Source organism: Panthera onca, chromosome B2 (assembly GCF_046562875.1).
Source record: "Panthera onca isolate mPanOnc1 chromosome B2, mPanOnc1 haplotype 2, whole genome shotgun sequence".
Lineage (NCBI taxonomy): Eukaryota > Metazoa > Chordata > Mammalia > Carnivora > Felidae > Panthera > Panthera onca.
The window spans coordinates 39,908,013-39,928,498 of NC_138343.1; the positions used below are offsets into that span (position 1 = coordinate 39,908,013).

General features: G+C 45.7%; 1 protein-coding gene and 1 long non-coding RNA gene across 2 annotated transcripts; one reads left to right on the forward strand and one right to left on the reverse strand.

Moving 5' to 3' along the window:
• The first annotated feature begins 4,689 nt into the window (after positions 1–4,689).
• LOC132667076 (uncharacterized) lies at positions 4,690–10,368 on the forward strand. Its single transcript, XR_009604967.1, has 2 exons — positions 4,690–4,778; positions 10,185–10,368. It is a non-coding gene; the product is annotated as an uncharacterized LOC132667076 (long non-coding RNA).
• Positions 9,349–20,438, reverse strand: MED20 (mediator complex subunit 20). The gene is made up of 4 exons (XM_060615527.3): positions 20,295–20,438; positions 17,558–17,712; positions 13,094–13,347; positions 9,349–11,200 (listed from the first exon to the last, which is right to left on the reverse strand). Exons 1-4 carry the CDS (start codon positions 20,306–20,308, stop codon positions 10,985–10,987), a joined length of 639 nt encoding a protein of 212 aa, XP_060471510.1. The 5' UTR covers positions 20,309–20,438; the 3' UTR covers positions 9,349–10,984.
• Between the last annotated feature and the right edge of the window lie 48 nt (positions 20,439–20,486).

Genomic DNA, 20,486 nt, shown 5'->3' on the forward strand with positions numbered 1-20,486 from the left:
GATAAACTAGAGGTCCTTTCAAGGTCTCTTCCCATCCAAAGAATCTACGATTAATCAGAAAAACATTTAAGTACGTACAACCTCTTCATTCAAATCCAAACATATAACTTAAACGTTTTTTGCTTAACAAATAAGATTATAACCAAAATAAAGTTCAGTTGAGTAGAATTTACTTGATAAACAAATGAAAATAAAGCTTACATTTATCATTGGGAGTCCTTATTGATCAACAGTATTATTTGAACTAAAAGATTACCCATTTTCAGTTTTAGAAATATCAACAGAGCAATAACCATTCTCAATGAAAATTAGTGATTTAGCACACTATAGTAGCATATAGAAACAAAAGACAGGACCCTAATGGACTCTTTCCCTTGGTTGACCGTATAGTTCAACTATTTTCTTTTTCATCAACATCACATAAGTCTAAAATAATTTATATAAAGACATCGTGTATAAAACAACTACACTATAAAAATGTCAACACCATAAACAGAGTGAAACCTAATAGTAATGCCAAACATAATGCAGACAGCAAGGGAATATGCACGAACATCCTACAGAAACAGTTACCTCATAGAAAAGTTACTCTTAAATTTGAAAGTTCACATTTCAGACTGATCCTCTTGAAATTGAGCAGCAAAAATAGTAATTTTTAAAAATTTCCTGTTAAATTACAAAATCAATGGAGTCATCTTGAACATCTGCTTACGAGAATCCAGATTCCATGAACACAGCAGCTGAATCCAAATAGATTTTAAGTTCTGAGTTATTGACACAGATTAATAACCAGTGTTTCTGATACCCACTAATCAAAACATAATTTTGCTGTTACAAATGCCACCAGTCTAATCATTGCTATTTACACAGACACCCACAAAACAGTGGTAATTCAAAATTTACACAACTTTGAAAAAAAATTTCTTTGTGTATCTGACACTAATGAAATAACCTCAAGTAAGATTCTCAAGATCAGTTTGCATTTTTCCTTGTTAATGATAGCTATCCTAAATTACAGCACCATCAAATAAAAAGTAATAATCGGTCATATTCTTAGCTAAATGTAAAAGCTTCAGAATAAAAGTCATCAAAACAAAACAGTAGGAATAATCTAAATTTTGTCCCAAATTTCTCAACTACCTTTTAATTTCCAGAAGTGTCTTAAAAATCAAAAGCTTCTTGGAAATTAATATTAACACGGCCTTCTTTATTCACAACCACAAAACAAGAGAGCCAGTGGAGCTGTCCAGGGCTCCAGCTTGCATTACCATATAGAGGCTTTTTCATGATAAAAATTACCTATAAACTCATTATTTAACCTAGAAAAGAAGTCCCACTCTAAAATCCTCCACTATTCTACAAATCTCCCTTTCTTTACTCCATTTAGTTAAATGGGTGAGTTACTTACTATAGTGTGAAATGTCCCACATAAAGCTAAAGGCAGCTTAGGAACTCAAAGCCCTCACAGTCTGGATTTAAATCTCTTCCCCAGCAAACTTCCCCGGTTGGTTTATCTGCCTTCTTCTGAAATGATTTCTCAATATTCTCCAGCCACCATAAAACAATTACGCAGAAATCTAGTTGATTAATCAAAACAAAAAGATGTTCATCTTTCTCGATCTCCACAACAGTGGGCTCTCCATTGAAAATGGAAATGTTGTCGATAAAGCACTCTGCCCAGTGCTGTCAGGTACAACCCTCCTACAACAACACTATCACACCACATAGGCACAGCCACACTGTACATAAATACAACCCGTATTCCCATTATCACAACACTAGCAAAATGCAGAGGTTTTCAGCACTGAGCTGACGCTTCATCATTCACAGAAGAACAAAATCAAATCAAAATGGGTCTCATCTTTTCAAAGTGGACATGAAAGTCGAATTAAAAGCAATGAAGGGTAGAAGCAGATTCAAGATACCCTGAAGGGGAAAAAAGGTTTCTGGAATTTCCTACTTTTATGGACAAAAGAACTCACAATTTCAACACACTTAACAGTTCTCTTCTCAACAAAGAATTCCCTTCCTGCACATGACCCCCCCCCCCCTCCACGTCCACTCTGACTTTCCAGTTTTTACCCCTATCTCTAGGTCTCTTTTCACTCACCATGGTTCCTCCTCTTCTGCACCAAAGGCTCCCTACACTTGGTCCTTCACTACAGCACCTGTGCCCTGACCCATGCAGACCTTCCCTAGCATCTCCCCACAACATGCACATCTGACTCCCACCCCTGTGCAGGCTAGCCCAGTTCTTCCTCCAGCAGGACTTCTCCAGCTTCCCTTAACCCTGTTCTCGTCCCTTACACCCCATCTCATCCTTGAAATCCCGGGGCCCAGCTCTTCCTTGCTCCTCTCACCATCCGCTTTCAGCCCTGTCTCTCCACCTCATTGTTTTTACCTTGGATCTGGCTAAACCTCGTCAATTAACACAATTCCCCAGTTACCCTGTCCCAGCCCGCCATCACTTCTTTACACCCTTACTCTCTTCTCCTTTCAGCTTGTCTGGTCCCAGAATTGTCCTATTAACGCCCCACCTCTCATCCCGGTTTCCTTTCACCCTTCCACTACGCTTATTCCTAACTCCATCTGGTACTCGTCCAGTGTCTCATTCACCCGCCCTCACTTTCAAGAATTTACACCCATCGCCCACCCACTAACCCATACCTTTCTCAGAACCTCACGATTCCCACCCCACCGCGGGTCCTAGTCCTTCGGCTCCTCTCGCTCTGCACTAGTTCACACCCTTGTCACGTCTGGCTCTTAATCACTCTCTCTCCTCTACTCCCAACTATCACCCCAGCTCTGGCCCTCCTTGCCTTCCACTTCCAACTCTTACCCCAGCACCCTCACCCTGTCACGATCCCCTACAAAGCTCTCCTTCTCCAACCTGTGCTCTTAACACCTAACCCCAGTCTCGGTCTGCCGAACCTCATTCCCGGCCGGCTTCCTGAACACCCACCCTGGGTTTTGCCTCCTTCCTACCTCCTTGGCTGGCTTTTTCTCACTCCTCTTCTCCCAGCCTTCTAACCCTTTCTCCCCTTAATCCTTCTCATCTCATTCTTAGACCCGTTCCCCCCAACCGCCCCCGAGCCTTCCTTCGCTTCTCCCCTCAAGCCTTTTTTTTTTTTTTTTTTTTTTTTTTTAACCCTCAAGCCAGTCTTCGCCCACCCCGCCAAAATAAAGCGCCGGCCCGCCCCGTCTGCCGGCTCTCGCCTCCGCCGGCCCCCGCCCCGGGCGCCCCCCAGCCCGCCGGCGCCGCGGTCCCGCCCCCTGCCGCCGCTCCTCCCGCCCGCAAGGCGCGCGCCGCCTTTGTCGCCCCTCACCCGGTGTGTGAGGATTTGGCTTCTTTAAAGGGGTGGGCCAGTGTGCCGGAGACTCCTGTCCCCGCCTCCGAGTCTTAGAATGGGCTCCCTGGCCGTCGCGTCCTCCCCGGTCCCAGTCCCCCCACCCCCTGGAACTACCCCCTTGGCTGCCTCCCTACCTCCTCCGCCCCCTCCCTGACCCCCCTCTATTTACCGCCATCATCAGCACGCGCGAGCTGTCACCAGGGCGCGAGACAACCGAACCCGGCCCCGCCCCCTGCCCTCCCATTGGCCCGCCCGTCGGAGCCCCGCCCCCCGGGCCCCGCATTGCGCCAACGGCGCAGCACTGGGCCCCGACCACTACACAGACTGCCTCTCCGAGGGTTCGCGCCGCGGGCGCAAAGTTTAGGGTTAGCCACCAACGTGCGGCCAATTTGAGCCTGGCGTAACGGGCGGCGGCGTAGAAGGGCGTTGTGAATCGCGGGTCGAAGTTTGGTTGAAGCACAGAAGGGTAAATAAGGAGGTTTCCAGACAAAGAGACTCTTAAAGGTACAGAGTCTTAAGGCTGTCCCTCCTCCTTAAAGGGCCAGCGACTCTCCGAGCCCATCTCCGCCCCCTTCTCCACAGCACTTCAGCCCGCGGAGCAGTGAAGGAATTCTACATTAGTTCTCCGCACATTTTTTGGAGCTCCTTTAACATCTGTCCCCACTGCCAAGGGGGGAAACCTTTCTCACTATTTGGTCTCCTTTTTTGTTTTGTTATGTTAAAAGACTAAGTTACTGCTAACTGTGCCGTTCCGAAAGAAGCAGCCTCCGAACTTGGGGGTTTTCTGAGGCAGCGTTTGCAAAAGTTACTATTGGCTCCCAGACGAGTGAGCACGTGTCTGACTTTTGCCACTGATGACCCAGGCGGGACCCAGCTGTTTTATGGAAATCCCCCAAGGAAGAGGTTCACAGCCAAAGCCTTAAATTTAGCAGACTGTCGGGACGGAGACCACAAGAAAACAACAGCGACGATTTCTACTAGGCTTTTCTGCCTCTAAAAAGGCTTCCTCTAGAGGCTGCATTGTTCTGACGTTACCCACCCCCCCCACACACACAAATTACAAACAACACACCAACACGGTTACATCACCCAACACAAGGCTAAAGCAGGTAAAGTCTTACATGTAAATAGAAGGACAAGGAAAAGAAATAAACATGGGTTATCAGCTACACTGGTTCAAGGCTGCACACTTGCCAATATGAAGTAGAGAAGCACAAAAGCTAAAGACCAAAATAAGAAGGGAGAAACAGCGAGTGCATGTGTAAGTATGAAACCACAATGTCTGCAGCCAAGCGTGCGTTAAGTGTAAAACGTGTTCAAAGGTAATTACCCTGGACATTTTAAAGAGGCTTGATGATGGAAGGAAAGGACCTTGATTGATTTGATTGATTTGGTGAAGATCTGCCATGTGGTTCAAGAGCTCAAAAAGTAAGATCTAAAATTTAGCATTCCCTTTGTTGTCTTTAATTAATTTCTTTTTAAAATTCTTACCTTACATTGTAACTCAATTATCAATTTTTCTCCCCTTACTCTGCAACCCCCTCCAATTATTGGAGATTAGATTGTATCTTATCTAATGTTAATTCCTTAACAAAGTGCCTAATGGGTAATAGGTGCTTTTGAGTGAAAGGTTTTGGAGCCACTTAAGACTTCCAAAGGAAAGGGTGTTCTCAAAATAGCATAGTCTAGGGCGTAAAGATTCTCAATGCCCTGAGCATGTATTGGATCAGTGGTTCTCAAAGTGTGGCCTGTGGAGCCCTGAGACTCTTCCACAGGGTCCCTACCAAACTTGTTTTCATAATAAGACATTATTTGCCTTTGTCACCATTATGGTATTTGCACTGATGATACAAAAGTAACAATGGGCAAAAATGAGCACATTTCAAGTCAATAGCACTCAATTATGCTATCAAAGTACTCTTCGCTACCACTCATTCACTGAAAAAAATAATACTCATTTCACTTTGGAAGTCATAGCCCGACGCGGGGCTCAATCTCATGAACCATTGAGAACTCATGACCTGAGCTGAAATCAAGAGTTGGATGCTTAACGGACTGAGCCACCCAGGCGCCCCCCGTTATAAGTTTTAATAAGGCAACTATCAATAGATAGACATAAACTAAAGCTCTTTGGAACTTTTAAAAGTGTCAAGGAGTCCTGAGACTAAAAAGTTTGGGAATTGTATATTAGATGGAAGCAGAAATAAGAAGGCTATTTTAGATATTCAAATATGAGAAGGCTCGGCAGCAGAGCCAACAAGGTTTTAGCGTAGCTTCAGAGTTAAGTGCTTCAGTGGTTCATTAATGAGGAATGCAAAATAGAATCAGGAGCACTGAGCCTCCTTTAAAGACACAACTGGTAATGAAATGTGATCACAACACACATGGTACGACACAAAAACAGTTCAGAGACAGGAACAACTAAGACCTGGGAGCCGAGGGGAAACAGGGATGGATGTGTTCCACAAAGAGTAAGTATATAGACAACTGTACCTCAACATTTTTTTTTTCCTAAACAGAGACTCTTTTCCTTCAGGTTGCAGAAGAACAAGTAAAATCTTATCACTGTGAATAAATTTTAAAAACAGAGTTCCATGCTCCAGAGATGGGCCACACAACTGTGCTCGCTGATCTGGCTACAAACAATATACCTGTACTATGTATACCTTCTTGGGACCCTCCCTCACTGCTCATTCTCTATTATAATAGCATTCTTTCCACTGGGGGAGAATTTTACCTGCCACCAAGCAGTATGACCTCATAACGTCCCATCTTTTTTTTTTTTAAGATTTTATTTTTAAGTAATCTCTACACCCAATGTGGGGTTTGAACTCACAACTCGAGATCAAGAGTCACATGCTCTTCCTACTGAGTTAGCCAGGCACCCCCATAACATCCCATCTTAGCCATCCTAACCAAACACCAGTACCTTCAGCACCATTACAAAGACGCCAGTGCAGAAAGGGCATCTCCTTGCCGACAAAGCTTTTGACATCTATTCTCCCTTGAGCCCCTCAACAAGCCTATGAAACATGGAATGTAGGCATCATTATTTCCCACTTTACTGATAAGACCCAGAAAGGCCAAGTTGACTTGGAGTTGCCTGGTAAGTTCAGGACAGTCCTATGGCCAGCACCGGGCCAATTGTGCCCTAAAGTGGTGCTCTCTCTCCTTTAGTAGTTGCCTCGGAATACCCGTCACCTCCACATCCCTAGCTTTGCTTTTCCTACACAACAAAAGATTTCTAATATTGAATTCTGCCTTGGGACAGTCTAGGATATATAAATGTGCTCCCTAAATTCTCTTTTTTAAAGCCCCCAAAGAAATTTCAGCAGAATTCATATTAACCTTAAAAAACAGGTCTATGCCATCTGATGGGGCAGGAATGTGATAGAAAATAAAACAGAGAATGCAAGAGAGTTAGGAATCTTTGCCCTAAGAGTTCCAAGAACTTTTTTTTACTTGCTAATTTCATCACAGAGGCAAGGAACTATTTCTCTGCCTCATCAATCACATCATTCTGAACAATGAAAATATACTCATTATGCCAAAATTCCATTACAACAGAATAATTTTCAGATCCCACAGAGTGCGTTATAATGGAAGAGTAACTCCTAGGGCCACAGAGAAAGCTATAAAGATTCTTCATACATATTCACCCCCACCCACTTCTAAAAGGTTGTGTGCATGTGTACATAGAAACAAAAGGAGAATGGGGAACCAATAGGAAAGGTAAGAATAGGCACAGTCCTGCTTCCCAGACTGACCGAAAGACCTGAAGGTCTATGAAATGAAGGAGGGAAACCCCTGGATGAGACCTCAGAGGAGAGGTCCAAGTGGCAGGGGAAGATCTTACACATAATAAGCCAGCAGGACATATTTCCCATCTGCTTTACCTTGGCCTTCATGTTTCCTTTCAAAAGCTGTTTTTCTAGAGATCCTTTTTTGGACCACAGATCTTTGAGATACTCTAACAAACCCTATAAATCCTAGTCCCCCAAAACTACACATATATATATACACAAAACCGTGTCTGATTTCAAGGCATCTCAGGCCTCTCAGGACTGCCCTTGGGGGGGTTAGGCTGTTGGAAGTTAGTACTGCTACTTCAGAGTTATCATTTGCTCATACTCCAGCACTAATAATAAACTCCCTCATTAAGCACAATAGAGTCTCCACAATCCAGGAGGGAATGGACAGGTATGTTCTGTTTTGTTCCATTTCTGTCTCAGAGTCACTGAGAAAACAGATGAAATAAATACACAGGGAAGGGATTTCCCTAGATGAAGGCAAGTCAAGGTTGCATGAACTCTGGGGGGGATAATGTAAAGTTCTGAGTCCTGAACGATGGTCAAACTAGGTGAGCTAAAGGGTCCTTTGTAACCCCACAGACTGATTTTGGGATGTTCTACACAATGGCAGAAACTCTACCTTGGGGGAAGAGTCCACCCTCAAGAAGAGACTGCTCGAAGTCCAAGGACACCAACCCCCAGGAGAGGACCACACTTGTAACGCAACTGGTTTCAGCCATGCCACATGGCACTTGTGATTGGGGCCTGCAGCCCATGGAGACCAGACAGCAGCAGGTATAGAGAGGGACGCTGTGGCAGGGGAAAGGCAATATTGGGAATTCCAGGTGTGCACCTGGGAGACAGTGAGGCCATATATCAGTCCTGCCTAGCTCCAGATCTTGAAAATGTTCAGCCTGTTGCCCTTCCTAAGTTCTCAGAGTCTCAACTCTGGACACCTGAGGGCATGCTTAGGTGGGACTTTCTAACTGCTCCCCTTACCATCCAGGATTTGGAGAGAATTTCACTACCTCCTCCTGGAGCCTCAGAATGAATACTGGACACACCGGGTTGGGGCAGACCTGGCGGAGGAGAGGAGTGGTCAGTCTCTAGGTATTCCTTCAGTGGAGCAGGGACACCAATAGATGGTGGAGGAAAGATGACCACTTGGTACTCAAGATCTGAAGCAAGCAAGCGGGAGGCAGCCTGGGAACAGGGGAACGGAGAATCACAACAGCACAGGAGCCCGGCGGAAAACACAGCCAGAGCAGGAACCACTAACGAATACAAGAGATGGATTAGACACAAGTGGAATACGGGCTTCCCTAAATCCCTTCTGCTTTTTTTGCCTTCTGCTGTCACACATCTTGCCATGTGCAGGCATCACTTGTGGAAGAACTTAATGGTTTCTGTAAAGGGACTCTTTCTTTAAAATTAAACCTCATCCCAGGGAATAAAGTGCTAGTTCTGCTTTTATCCAATATACACTGGAGGAATGACATGGCACCATAGACACCCAGGTGCCCCACTTTGACATATTGTGGTAGCCAGGAGTCCCAAGTCAGAAGTCTGGTCCCAACTCCAGCCTCATCTCAGCGTGACCTCTTTGGGAGCCACTACCTCCCCATTTCATGGTAAAGGAAAACCAAAGGAGCCCTACAGCTGCCCTGCATAGCTCTGACAGCTGAGGTTAGCAGATTCCTACATGGCTCTGGCAAAGGTACCCACCCAGGTGACATGTTAGCAGGGTCTCAGAAATTTCCCAGTTTATGTTCTTTTGGGGGTGGCTACAGATGGGGAGAGCGGCAAAGCATCTGGAAGCAAAGGAAGGAGATTTAGGAAGACAGGCTGGTATAGAAAGAAAAACATCAGATTTAAACCCCAAAATATCGCATCTCCATTTACTGGCTGCATTTAAGTTCTCATTTATAAAGTGAGCATCTGACTTCAGCTCAGGTCATGATCTCACAGTTCATGGGGACAGCCCAGAGCCTGGAGCCTGTTTCAGATTCTGTGTCTCCCTCTCTCTCTGCCCCTCCCCTGCTTGTTCTCTGTCTCTGTCTCTCAAAAATAAATGTTAAAAAAAGTTTAAAAAAAAAAAAAATACATTATATTCAAAATGCTATCTCAAAAAATATTTGAGATAGCCTACAGAAAAATACAAAGATAAAGCTGGACAAGAGCAAATATAAATCAGAAGGCCAAAAACAGAAGATCTATGCATTTTATTGTGTGTAAATGACATCTAAAACATACCTCAATTTAAAGAAGCAAAAACCAAAGAAACAAACAAAAAAGCCAGAGGAGGAGAACAAAAAATGCAGATGGCAGGTCCTGCAGTTTCAAAGTTAAACTGAGCTTCCTGCCAGCCAAAGCTAAAAGGGAAACACGACCACTACCTAATTCTTATTGTAGAGGCTTCAGATCTGAAATAATGGCTCTCTGGTACCTTCAATGAGGGGCAGAATCCTTGGGGACAACTCTGTAGTATGTACAGTAACATGTGTCCTAAGGCCGTCCCTGACTGGATATATCAATGTTGGCCCAACTGAACATTTCTGTGGTAGGAGTCGGGTAAGCAGGTAATGTAAGTCAAAGGAGAAGCTTGGAGGCTCAAATGAGATGAGGACAAAGAGCTCAGGAAACTGTGAACCCTTAGGTGAGGGGCGCAGAATTGACTGCCCAGGGTGACTAAGCCAGCTAAACACGAAAGCGACTCTGGCATCAGCCCTATCCCAATGCAATTCGTAAACAAATGGCTTAGTTACACGGGGTGCTCTCCAAAATAGCAACCAAAGCCACTCCTGGGCATATCCATTGAGCTTCACATAGCAGAGGGCCCTGACTGGGCCCCCACATCCATTTTCTCCTTCATCTTTTAGTCACAGAAGCTCCTGAGTTTTAACTGGACACATGGCCACCCAAATAACGGGCTTGTGTCCCAGCGTCCCTTTCAGCAGAGTGTGGCCACACTGATTTGAGAGACTCCAGGTCATAGCCTTTAAAAAGAAACTGCTTTGTTCTCTCTTTCCCTGGTGTATAGTAGACACAGAGCTGAGGAGTCTGCTTTGACCCTGAGGGCAAGGTCAACACCCAGGACTGGCTGAACAACAAGACAGAAGGAAGCTGAGGTTCTGGTGACCTTGTACAGCTAAATCTGTCTTGGACCATCTGATTACATCTGTACTATTTGAAGAGCAAAAAATAAACTTTTGCTAAAAGCCACTGTACTTTTGGTTCTCTTTGTTATAGCAGCTTAGCCTGTGGCTTAATCTAATTCACAACAGAATGGAAAGATGTCAGAGGGAGATTCCCAAGGACTCAGGCAACACCCTAGAAAAGTCAACTCACAATTCACTTCAGCAAGCAGGTCAGAAAATGATAGCCATCACACTAAGTTATGCCTTCTACTCCTTCTCCAAGAGAGGCCCAACCGCATCCCTGGAGTAGAGGAAGAGGCCTTTATTACAGCCCGGCCCAGCCTGTCCACTGCGGGCCCCGGCCAAATCCTCAACAGCTGGAGATACAGACTGCTTTCCCCACCAACACTAGGCAGGGACAGCCCTGTCCTACCTTTTCCCCTAAAGCAGGAAAGCTCCACACTTCTCCACTCTTCATAATTACCATTCTTGAGAACAGGCCAAGTCCAGTAAGGCGTGGGGTGAAGCAGCTGCTGGGGGGCTGTGTGTGAGGGTCAGGGGAGGGGAGTCCAAATCCCCAGAACAAAAGTCACAGCTGGGAAGAGGGAGGGAAGCTTCCATGTCTGCCCTGGGTTTCTGGGGGGCGGCACCTGCTCCTCCTGTGTAGTCCCCTGGTGGCAGAGCTCAGCTGGGTAGCTGCCAGCCACTAGCGAATGCCAGCCACGGGCACCTGCTGCTGCTTGCGGATCTTGTTGAAGAGTTCCATGTACTGGGCCATGGTGTCTGCCGGGCCGTAGACGGCATCGTGTCTGTTCCCAAACACTGCAGGAGCCCCTGGTGTGTGGCTGCCTAGAAAACTCTGTAGAAACTCGAGCAGCAGGTTCCAGCAGTCACTAGCTACCACACAAGGGCCATACTCTACCTGGAGACCAAAAGAACAGAGAACAAAGTTAAGTGAGGGCAAGGACAAGGTCTCCTGCTTCTCTTGCACCTCTTGCACCCTGCTCCCATGTTCCCCAAACCCCAGCAAAAGACAAACACCTTCTAACACAGTGTTGATCCATAGGAAATAGTCAACCCAAACACTAGGGATTCGACACACCCAGCATCATTCCCTTTAGGCATCTCAGACATTCTCATCTTGGGAGTTACCAACCCACGGCCCAACCCATAAGACCCAGGCCCCTTCTGGTGATCTCAGAACTGTATGTTCTGGTATGTTGCATGAAGATCCCAGGAGAGCTCAGGAAAATGTTTATATGTCTGAGTGTGATTGTGTGTCTGTGTGTGTGTGTGTGTGTGTGTGTGTATCCATAGTGTGCAAAGTAGACACCCATATTTGAAATATTTTCAAGACCAAACATGACTCCCAAGATAGACCCCACCTGACCCTAAGAAGTAATTTCCCAAACAATGTGGCAGGGGCCAAAGATTATACATCTTAGACTTTCTCATTCCTTTCTCCTAATTTTTCACCAGACAGACGGCAGAAAAAATAATTAGTAACATAAGTGGAAACGAGGAAAGAAATAACTGGGATGTATTTGTACCACAAAGTTGGAAACATAAAGGAGAAGTGAACAGTGGGTTCCCAGTGGGTCTCAGCAAATCCAAGGCATATCACAAGCTGAAAGGGGTCAGGAAATCTTGACCCCAGAGGTCCCTGGAGTATCAAAGTAGTAATTCCTGCTAAGGCCCTTTACTCTACCTGGAATGCCTTGTGGGCCTTATCTATCCCCACATCTCTACATTTTTAAGTCCCTCTTTACATGTTACTCTTGCAGAAAGCATCCCAATCCCCAAAGTCAATGCTTTCATTGGCCTGAATTCCCAGAGCAATCTGGGCCTTTTTTATGGCATTTCTTAAAGACTAACTTCAAAAACAGTTTGTGTGGGGGCGCCTGACTGGCTCAGTCGTTTAAGTGTCTGACTTCAGCTCAGGTCGTGATCTCACAGTTTGTGAGTTCAAGCCCCTTGTGGGGCTTGCTGACAGCTCAGAGTCTGGAGCCTGCTTCAGATTCTGTGTTTCCATCTCTCTCTGCCCCTCCCCCACTCAAGCGCGCGCGCACACACACGCACGCACACACACACACACACACACACACACACTCTCTCTCTCTCTCTCTCTTTCAAATATAAATGATAACAATAATAAAAAGTTTGTGTGTTTCAGCTTCGCTAGCTTACTAAATTACACATTTTCAAAAAGCAAGCCCTGTAGCTTACCTATTTTTTTTTTTTTTATCTCACACAGTGCTGGGCACAACAGATTGAGAAATTTCACTGGTCCCAAAGCCAGCTACTGCCACACTCCCTCTTTGTCATCTTCAATATATAACCCAGAGATGAAGTCACCACACACACATACCTCTTTTCATCATGAAAGTTGACAGCATGTCAAAAGGAAAGGCTCATCAATGCTACACAGCCTTCCAGACTTATCTTGCAGGGTACTGTGGAGAGGTGTACAGGCACACGATTTAGGGCCCACCTCTCAAAAGTTACCTGCACCAAAACTTGTCCTGGTCTGCTCCAGTCCTTGTGATGGGTGACCAGTCCCTCCACATCACAATTCACTGGTCTCCCTTGACTATCCCTTCCCTTCTCCAGCAAGACAGCCTTCCTAAGCTTTCTCCCTGTTGTGACCCCAGCTTCCCATTCCCACCCTGAGCCACAGCCTGAATGATTAAAGAAAGGCTAAAAGATGCCCTGGAGACAGGGATCAGGGAGAAATATAAACACCTGTTTGCATTCAGAGGGATGTGGAAATCTACAGAGCCCTTTAACACATACTGCTATTTCCCCAAAGTCTTACCTCTACGGAGATGCCTCGGGCACTGGGCCCCATGGTAACTGTGCCCACCTTCACTAGGAAGTCACAGTACTGGTAACGGGTACCCCGGGTCTCAATCTTGCTAGCCTTGGCACTCTGGAAAAAGCCCTTGAGCTTCACCATGAGCACATCGAAGTTGGTGTCAGCAATGAGGCAAGGGCCATTCTCAAAGAGGGCGAAGCAGCTCAAAGGGTACTCTGAGTTGTGCATCACGTACATCAGCTTCCCAGCCTGACCTGCAGGGACAGAGATCCTATTGGCATCAAGACCTTCATCTGCAAACCCCAGGACAGAGTCAAAGGCGTGGAACAAGGCCAGATGGCATTGTGCCATTACCTCAGCGATCTTGGCAGGAGATGGGGCAGGGGGGAATCCCCTCACTAACAGTCTTTTCCAGAGAGGAAAGGAGACGAACGGCAGGCAAGGCAGCATGTGGTAAAACCTCACCCCACAGAAAACGTGAGGAGCACAAGGAAACTTTGATAGCAACTGCTAACAGTTTAGTTAAGTTCTTAAGAGGGATGGGCTCACAGATGGATGTTTAATGATGATGATCAATGATGATGATCGATGACCGACACAGACTTCACATACAGTCTTCTGTATGATCATTTCTTGCAGAATAGGGACAATGAAGTAAAATTAACAACACCTGAGTATACCAAATGAAGCAAATGCTCTCTTTTCTGTCCATCCCTTCCTCCCTTGGCCTCCTCCCTGAGACACAAAGATGGCCCCACAGAAGCAGCAAAGGGGAGGATCTGAGCTTGAGGCTGGAAAGGTAGGCCAGAGTGAAGCTGTGATAAGTCTTGTTTTCCAAGCCTCAGGAAGTATGGACTTTACCCTGAAGGCACTGATGAACCCTTGGAGTACTTTAAGATATCAGCTGACTTGGGAAGCAATCGGCACAATCGCAGAAAGAACTCAGGATCTGGAATCAGAAGGTCTAGTTTTGAGCCCCAGTCACCCCTTCCAATTTCTGAAAAATGAAATTTCTCATTGATTACACTAGAGATTTTTCTGCAAGAAGGAAGGAAAGCTACATATATTTGGTTAACTAAGAAACGGAAAGCAAGATCCACTCCCCCCTTATATACTACAAGAGTCAATGGATAGACAAAGACAATCCTAAGTATTTAAGACTTACCTATTCAAATATTTATTAAGTACTTAACTATCCCCAACATCGTGCTAGGGTTTAAGAGGCAGGTTTAAGAGATTTAAGTAGAGAACATAGAAGCTGGCCTCAGGAAGCTGACACTCTCACTGGCAACAGGGGAAAGACCAAAGTGCGTATGTGGAATAGACCAGAAGTCTTTTTGGAAGGAAGAACAGAGCCGGAAGAAATCAAAGTGGGCAAGAGTCAGCAGGAAACATGTTCATGGAGAAAAGAGGACTACATACCCTATGAAGAGAGGATAGAGTTCAGCCACACTGAGAAGGAAAGATATTCTAGACAAGGATGAGAGTTTAACAGTGGAAAAGAGGAGATGGGGTGGAGGGGCCGCTATACAGGCCTCTACTCTGCTGCCGCTTCCGGAACTCAGGCCCTGCGCCAACCTCCCCCCACATCCCTCCTCACTGCTTGTTGCCAATTCATACGTTTCACCTCCTGCTAAATCCAGCGCAAAACATTTCAACCCTCCAAAAGGACAAAAAAGAAAAAAAAAAAAAAAAGACATCCAAAGCTGATCTGTCATTCTGTTCTTATGCAAACTCACTGTAAGTACTTAATTCATAACTATGTAAGTCTGAGAGTGTTCTTACTGTCTTGAAAATATTTTGACAGTCAACTGAGGTTTTTTTAATGAAGGCACTGCCAGTTGTTTATAACAATAATAATTTTTTTTAAGTTTACTTATTTTGAGAGAGTGCGTGCACAAGAGCAGGGGAGGCACAGAGAGAGAGAGGGAGACAGAGAATCCCCAAGCAGGCTCCTGGCTGTCAGTGATGAGCCCAACAAGGGACTGCATCTCATGAACTGTGAGATCATGACTTGGGCTGAAATCAAGAGTTGGACGCTCGGGACACCTGGGTGGCTCAGTTGGTTAAGCATCCGACTCTTGGTTTTAGCTCAGGTCATGATCTCATGGTTCGTGGATTCCTGCCCTGCATCAGGCTCTGTGCTGACAGTGTACAACCTGCTTGGGATTCCGTCTCCCTCTCTCTCTACCCCTCCCTTGTACTCCCGCTCTCTCTCAAAAATAAATAAATAAACGTTTAAGAAAAAAAAAAAAAAAAAAAAAGAGTTGGATGCTCAACCGACTGAGCCACGCAGGTGCCTGACAATAGCATGTTTTGAATCTCAACAGAGTATTTCCGTATCTGCACACACTTGTGAAGCAAGCAGAACCAGTGTCACTGTCCCCCTGTTACAGACAAGGAAAATGAAGCTAATGGGTTCTGGACCAGCAGCAGCAGCACCACCAACTGGGAACTTAATGGAAATGCAGATTCTCTGTCCCAGCCCACGCTTACTGAGTGGGAAACCCTGGAGGGGCCCAGCAATCAGTTGTGACTGAGCCCTCTGGGTGATGTTAATGCTGGTCCCTATGAGAACTTGTGATCCAAAGGCACAGAGCCAGTAAGGAACAGAACTGGACCTCCAATCCAGGCCTTCTGACCTTAAGTTTACTGCTCCTTCCATTCTACCCCGCTGTCTGCCACGAATGTGTCCTCTCCCCAACTAGACTGTACCTCCTTGAAGAGTAAAGGTCAGATTAGGAAAACAAAGCCCATAACAGGTAGTGTCATCGACGTAGTATGCCATCTTATATCTATGCACAAATGTTTTGGTTTCCAAATGCTTTCACAACAATTCTCTTTTAATTCCTACATCCTTCCTACTGAAGGCAAAACTAATAGTAACACTGTGATCTTATTGATGCTGAAACTCCACAGAGCTCTGATTTATCAAATATTTATTACATTTACAACCTCAGCTCTAAGTGCTTTGCACATACTAATTTAATTAGCACAACAACACTAGGAGATCAGTACTATGATATTTTCACTGTACAAATGACAGAAATGTACTGGGAAGGTACAGAAACAGAGCCCATAGCAGACAGTTTCATTAGAAGGGATTTAATACAGGGAACAAAATACAGGGGTTGGAAAAACTGAAAAAACAAATGGTGAGGCCGCCCAAATATTAGGAACACAGGGATGTACTACTATCCTTAAGGCTGGAAGGAGAAAGAGAAGATGTGCTGTCATTAAAGCCAGACAAGAGGGCCACCCAGCAGGAGCTAAAACCAAGGAAGAGACACTGCCACAGCCAGAGATCCAGAGACACGGCCCAAAGCAGAGGGAGAGGAGGAGATATTGTGCTCTCCCTTTCTTCTGTCCTCTAACCTTCCCCAGTGCAGTAACTGGCCAAAGGTAACTAAAAAGGGGCCAGCAAATGTTTGAAGGGGAGGTGAGGGTAATGGATCCATGGAGAAATAGGCAAATGACCAGCACAGCAATAGTCAAAGGTTGTGGGAGTTCCCTAAGTTACAGCTAGTATGTGACCAGAACTCAGTTCTCTGGTTCCATGATCTAGGCTCTTAATCACTGTGCTTTGGAACTGTCCTAAGTCAAGTAACTGCAGAGCCAAGACTAAGAGAACCCAGGTTCCCTAACTCACATTCAAAGATTCTTCTGGGGCAGTGGGTGACTCAGGTGGTTAAGCATCTGACTCTTGATTTCGGCTCAGGTCATGATCTCACGATTTCGTGAGTTCCAGCCCCACAAAGGGCTGTTAGCGCAGAACCTGCTTGAGATTCTCCCTCTTTGTCTGCCCCTCCCCCCACTTGCATTTTCTCTCTCTCTCTCTCTCTCTCAAAATAAATAAACTTAAAAAAAAAAAAAAAGATTCTCTTTGTCTCTCTACCTACACCACCAATCATCCACAGTCCATCTCACCTCTCAATATATTTAAAATAAAAGTTGATTCACTGGTCAAGGTTATGCCAATGAGGTATCCAAGACTACTAGCTAGGTGTGGGAATCAGAAAGCCTTTCTGTAGAAAGTTCTAAACACTCTAAAGCTGTGAAAGAATCATATACAAAGACTTCTGAGCCTAAAAGGAGTCTTTCTCAAACTTAAAAGGGTGCTTAATGATCCTCAAGGGAGCTGGCTGAAATGTAACTGAGGCCTGTAGCTCCAGTCCAGTCAGTAAGCAGGGCCAGGACTCTGCACCTTTAACAAGTAACCCAGGTGATTAGATGCAGAGGCAGTTAGCCAGTGACCAATCCCCCCGAGAAACGCAGCTCTAAAAGTGAGAAGTGCAAAAACACCAAAACACGGGCCCCGTATAAGAGATGAAGGACGAAGAATTAACAAATTCAGAAACACCGTCTGCCACATGTTCGAGAATAACCACCCTTTGCAAAAGAGCATAAAGAACTCAGTGAACCCGAATGTCAATCAACTCCAAGCCAAGGTTGCATCTCACTGACCTTGGCTGCCAAGAGTGGAGGCGGCTGTGTGGTAGGTCTCACAATCCACACAAAATGTTCCTTGTTTCTCTGCCCCAAGCATCTCCAGTTTCCGGGTGAGGAGCTCCACGGTCTGCTGGACACTCTTGCCCTCAGCCACAGGCATCTGGGACACACTAGAAGGGAGAGGACCCAATCATCAGTATCCAGAAGCACATGTGCACTCATTGAGCCACTCATTTGCCCACAGACTCACAGCTCTTCAGGGCCAGGAGTTACCTTAAGAGACCACCTACCCTGATCTTCTTTCTCATTTTAAAGACAAGGAGAGAGAGGCTCAAGTCCCTGAGAGCTCCACTAAGAACTACAGCACAGGTCTAAGGACACTCACACCAGTGCAGTGAACGTCCTATCACACCACTTTCCCAAGTGTGACATGTGTGCCAACGTTCAAGAGGTTTTAGGTGGCACACAGACTGAGCATTCCCTAACATTAAGTCATATGAGAAAAGAACATCCTTTGCAATTCCTTCAGTTCTGACTATACCAGGAAAACCTCAATTTGGGGTATGTTTTTACCAAGTCTCTAACACTTTGAACGGGCGCTGTCCAGTAGAGTAGCCACAAGCCACACGTGGCTTTTTACACTGAAACTAATAAACTAAGTTAAATTAAAAATTCAACTCCCTGGGGCACCTGGGTGGCTCAGTTGGTTAAGCGACCAACTTCAGCTCAGGTCATGATCTTGCAGTTTGTGAGTTCGAGCCCCGCATCGGGCTCTGTGCTGACAGGTCAGAGACGGGAGCCTACTTCAGATTCTGTGTCTCTCTCTCTCTCTGCCCCTCCTCCGCTCACGCTCTATGTCTCTGTCTCTCAATAATAAATAAATGTTAAAAATTCAACTCCCCACCTGCACGATCCACATTTCTAAGGCTCAAAAGCCACATGTGACTAGAAGCCAGTGTATTAGACAATGCTGTTATAGAACATTTCTGTCATTGGCAACTTCTTTTCAACAGCCCCAGGATCAAAGAGAAAGTAAGCCTCAAGTTTATAATCTTTAGGAATGAGAGGCAACAGTATGTACACAAATTTAATCCAAACAATGAAATAAAAATGTTCAAGATTTCCTTCTATGGTGAGTAAAACTGGCTCCCCCTTTAGAGTAGTAGGTAACAATCATTAGGCACAAACCATGTGCCAGACCATTCCCAAAGGCCTTTAGATGAATTAACTCTGAATCCTCACAAAAGCCCTATAAGATGAGCTGTTAATTATCTCCTTGCTACAAATGAGTAAACTGAAGTGGAGAGGGGTTGAGTAACTCGCGAAGGGCCACACAGCTTGATGTAGTGTAGCCAAGATTCAAAGCCAGGCAAGCTGGCTCTATGTCTGTGCTATACTAGACCGCTTCCTTAGGGTTGTAATTGCCTTTTAAAATATTTTTAAGGAAAAGAAATGGATTCGAAAGAAAACATTAATAAGTAGTACAGGTGGTACCTAACTGTAAAAAAACCACGTTAGTGAATTTTGGAAGATACTACATTACTTTATGATCAACTAAATGAAGGTATAAGAATGGAGTCCTGTAACTAAAAATTGTCACTACTCTCCATCAGAAAAAGCACTCATAAGTAAGGATGATGATATGCCTTATTGTGAAACATTGTAAAAGTGATATTATGGGGGGAGTCAGAAGTCCCAGGAGTGTGAAAAACTTGATTAAGGGTCCCAACAGACTGACAGCCCATTCCTTCTGTCTTCTACTGAAAGAACAGGGGCTCCCAGGGTTCCAAGCCACTATGCTACAAACTTTTCATTCCATTCCTCACACATCCCCCTTGCACTAGAGGATTTGTAAAAGGTTCATGATGTCCACTGTAAACAACAAAGGTGACGTCATGGACAAACCGACAAGAACCTGAGCTGCAGGAAAGAGTGGTCTCCCCCAGGCTCTTATGCAAGAAGCTTCCAACCACTGACTTCAGATATCCTAACCTCCAGCTCTCTCTGACTGGAAAGATGCTAATACTAAATATTCAAAACAAAACAAAGCAATCCCTGAAATCTAGCATTTTGGAACTAAGGCCTGCAAGAGCAGTAGGCCCATACCTTCCTCTGCCACCCTGAATTATATCATGTTAGAGATAAAAAGTCCATAAAAACTAGACCGTGTAATTAAACACAGAGGGAGACGGATCCCCAAGAGGTGACGCGCCTGAACCCCAATCTAACTGCCAGCAGCTTTTTCTCCAGACCCACTAGCTTAAAACGGCCACACCACAACCAGACACGGGCTGGTCTTAACTGCTTTAGGCGGCTGTAGGAAGCAGCAGGAGAAAACCTAAAAAAAAAGATGGTTTCCCCATGGCCTATCCCCCACTCCCTCCAGCCTCGCCGGCAGACTGAGTCCTAGTCCGGACATCCTATTTCCGACCCTTAAGTTTCACTCCGGGCAGCCCTATGGCCTCATGGGAAGGAAGAAAAAGGGAAGGAGGTACACAACCACCGATGGGCTCCTGGGATAAAACCTTTCACTTGCCGCCTTCCAGGAAGCACCGGAGCATCTTCAAGCAAATAAGGCCGGAAAAACCGCAGCCCTTACAGTGTCTCCCTCACCCACACATTCCGAAGACATCTTGCTCAGCTCGTGCGGGGAGGCAGACCCTGGTCCCGCTCCTCCTCCCGGGTACACGCCAGGCTCCGAGGGCCTTTCCCGACCCCAAACGCCGCCCTACAAAGTCCCTTGGGGTCCTACCAAGTCACTCCCATGGTATCGGACCAGCAAGGTTGGCAGGAACAAACAGTTGATTCGCAGCGTTCTCCAGCCACCCACACTAAGTGAAGACCCCCCCCCCAACGAAAGCTTCGGCCGAGGGAGTGCAACGGAAATGACGTAAAAACAGAGCGCCCAGTAGACGCGCTCATGAGGAACAGGGGCGGGTCTAGG

Bases quoted from the DNA above. Each gene is read 5' to 3' on its own strand.
- MED20 (XM_060615527.3), bottom strand. The intron at 13,348-17,557 runs GTCAGTGAGATG...CTGTCCCTGCAG, and splicing joins CTCCACTCTTGGCAGCCAAG to GTCAGGCTGGGAAGCTGATG. The intron at 11,201-13,093 runs GTAAGACTTTGG...TTTGGTCTCCAG, and splicing joins CCCGAGGCATCTCCGTAGAG to GTAGAGTATGGCCCTTGTGT.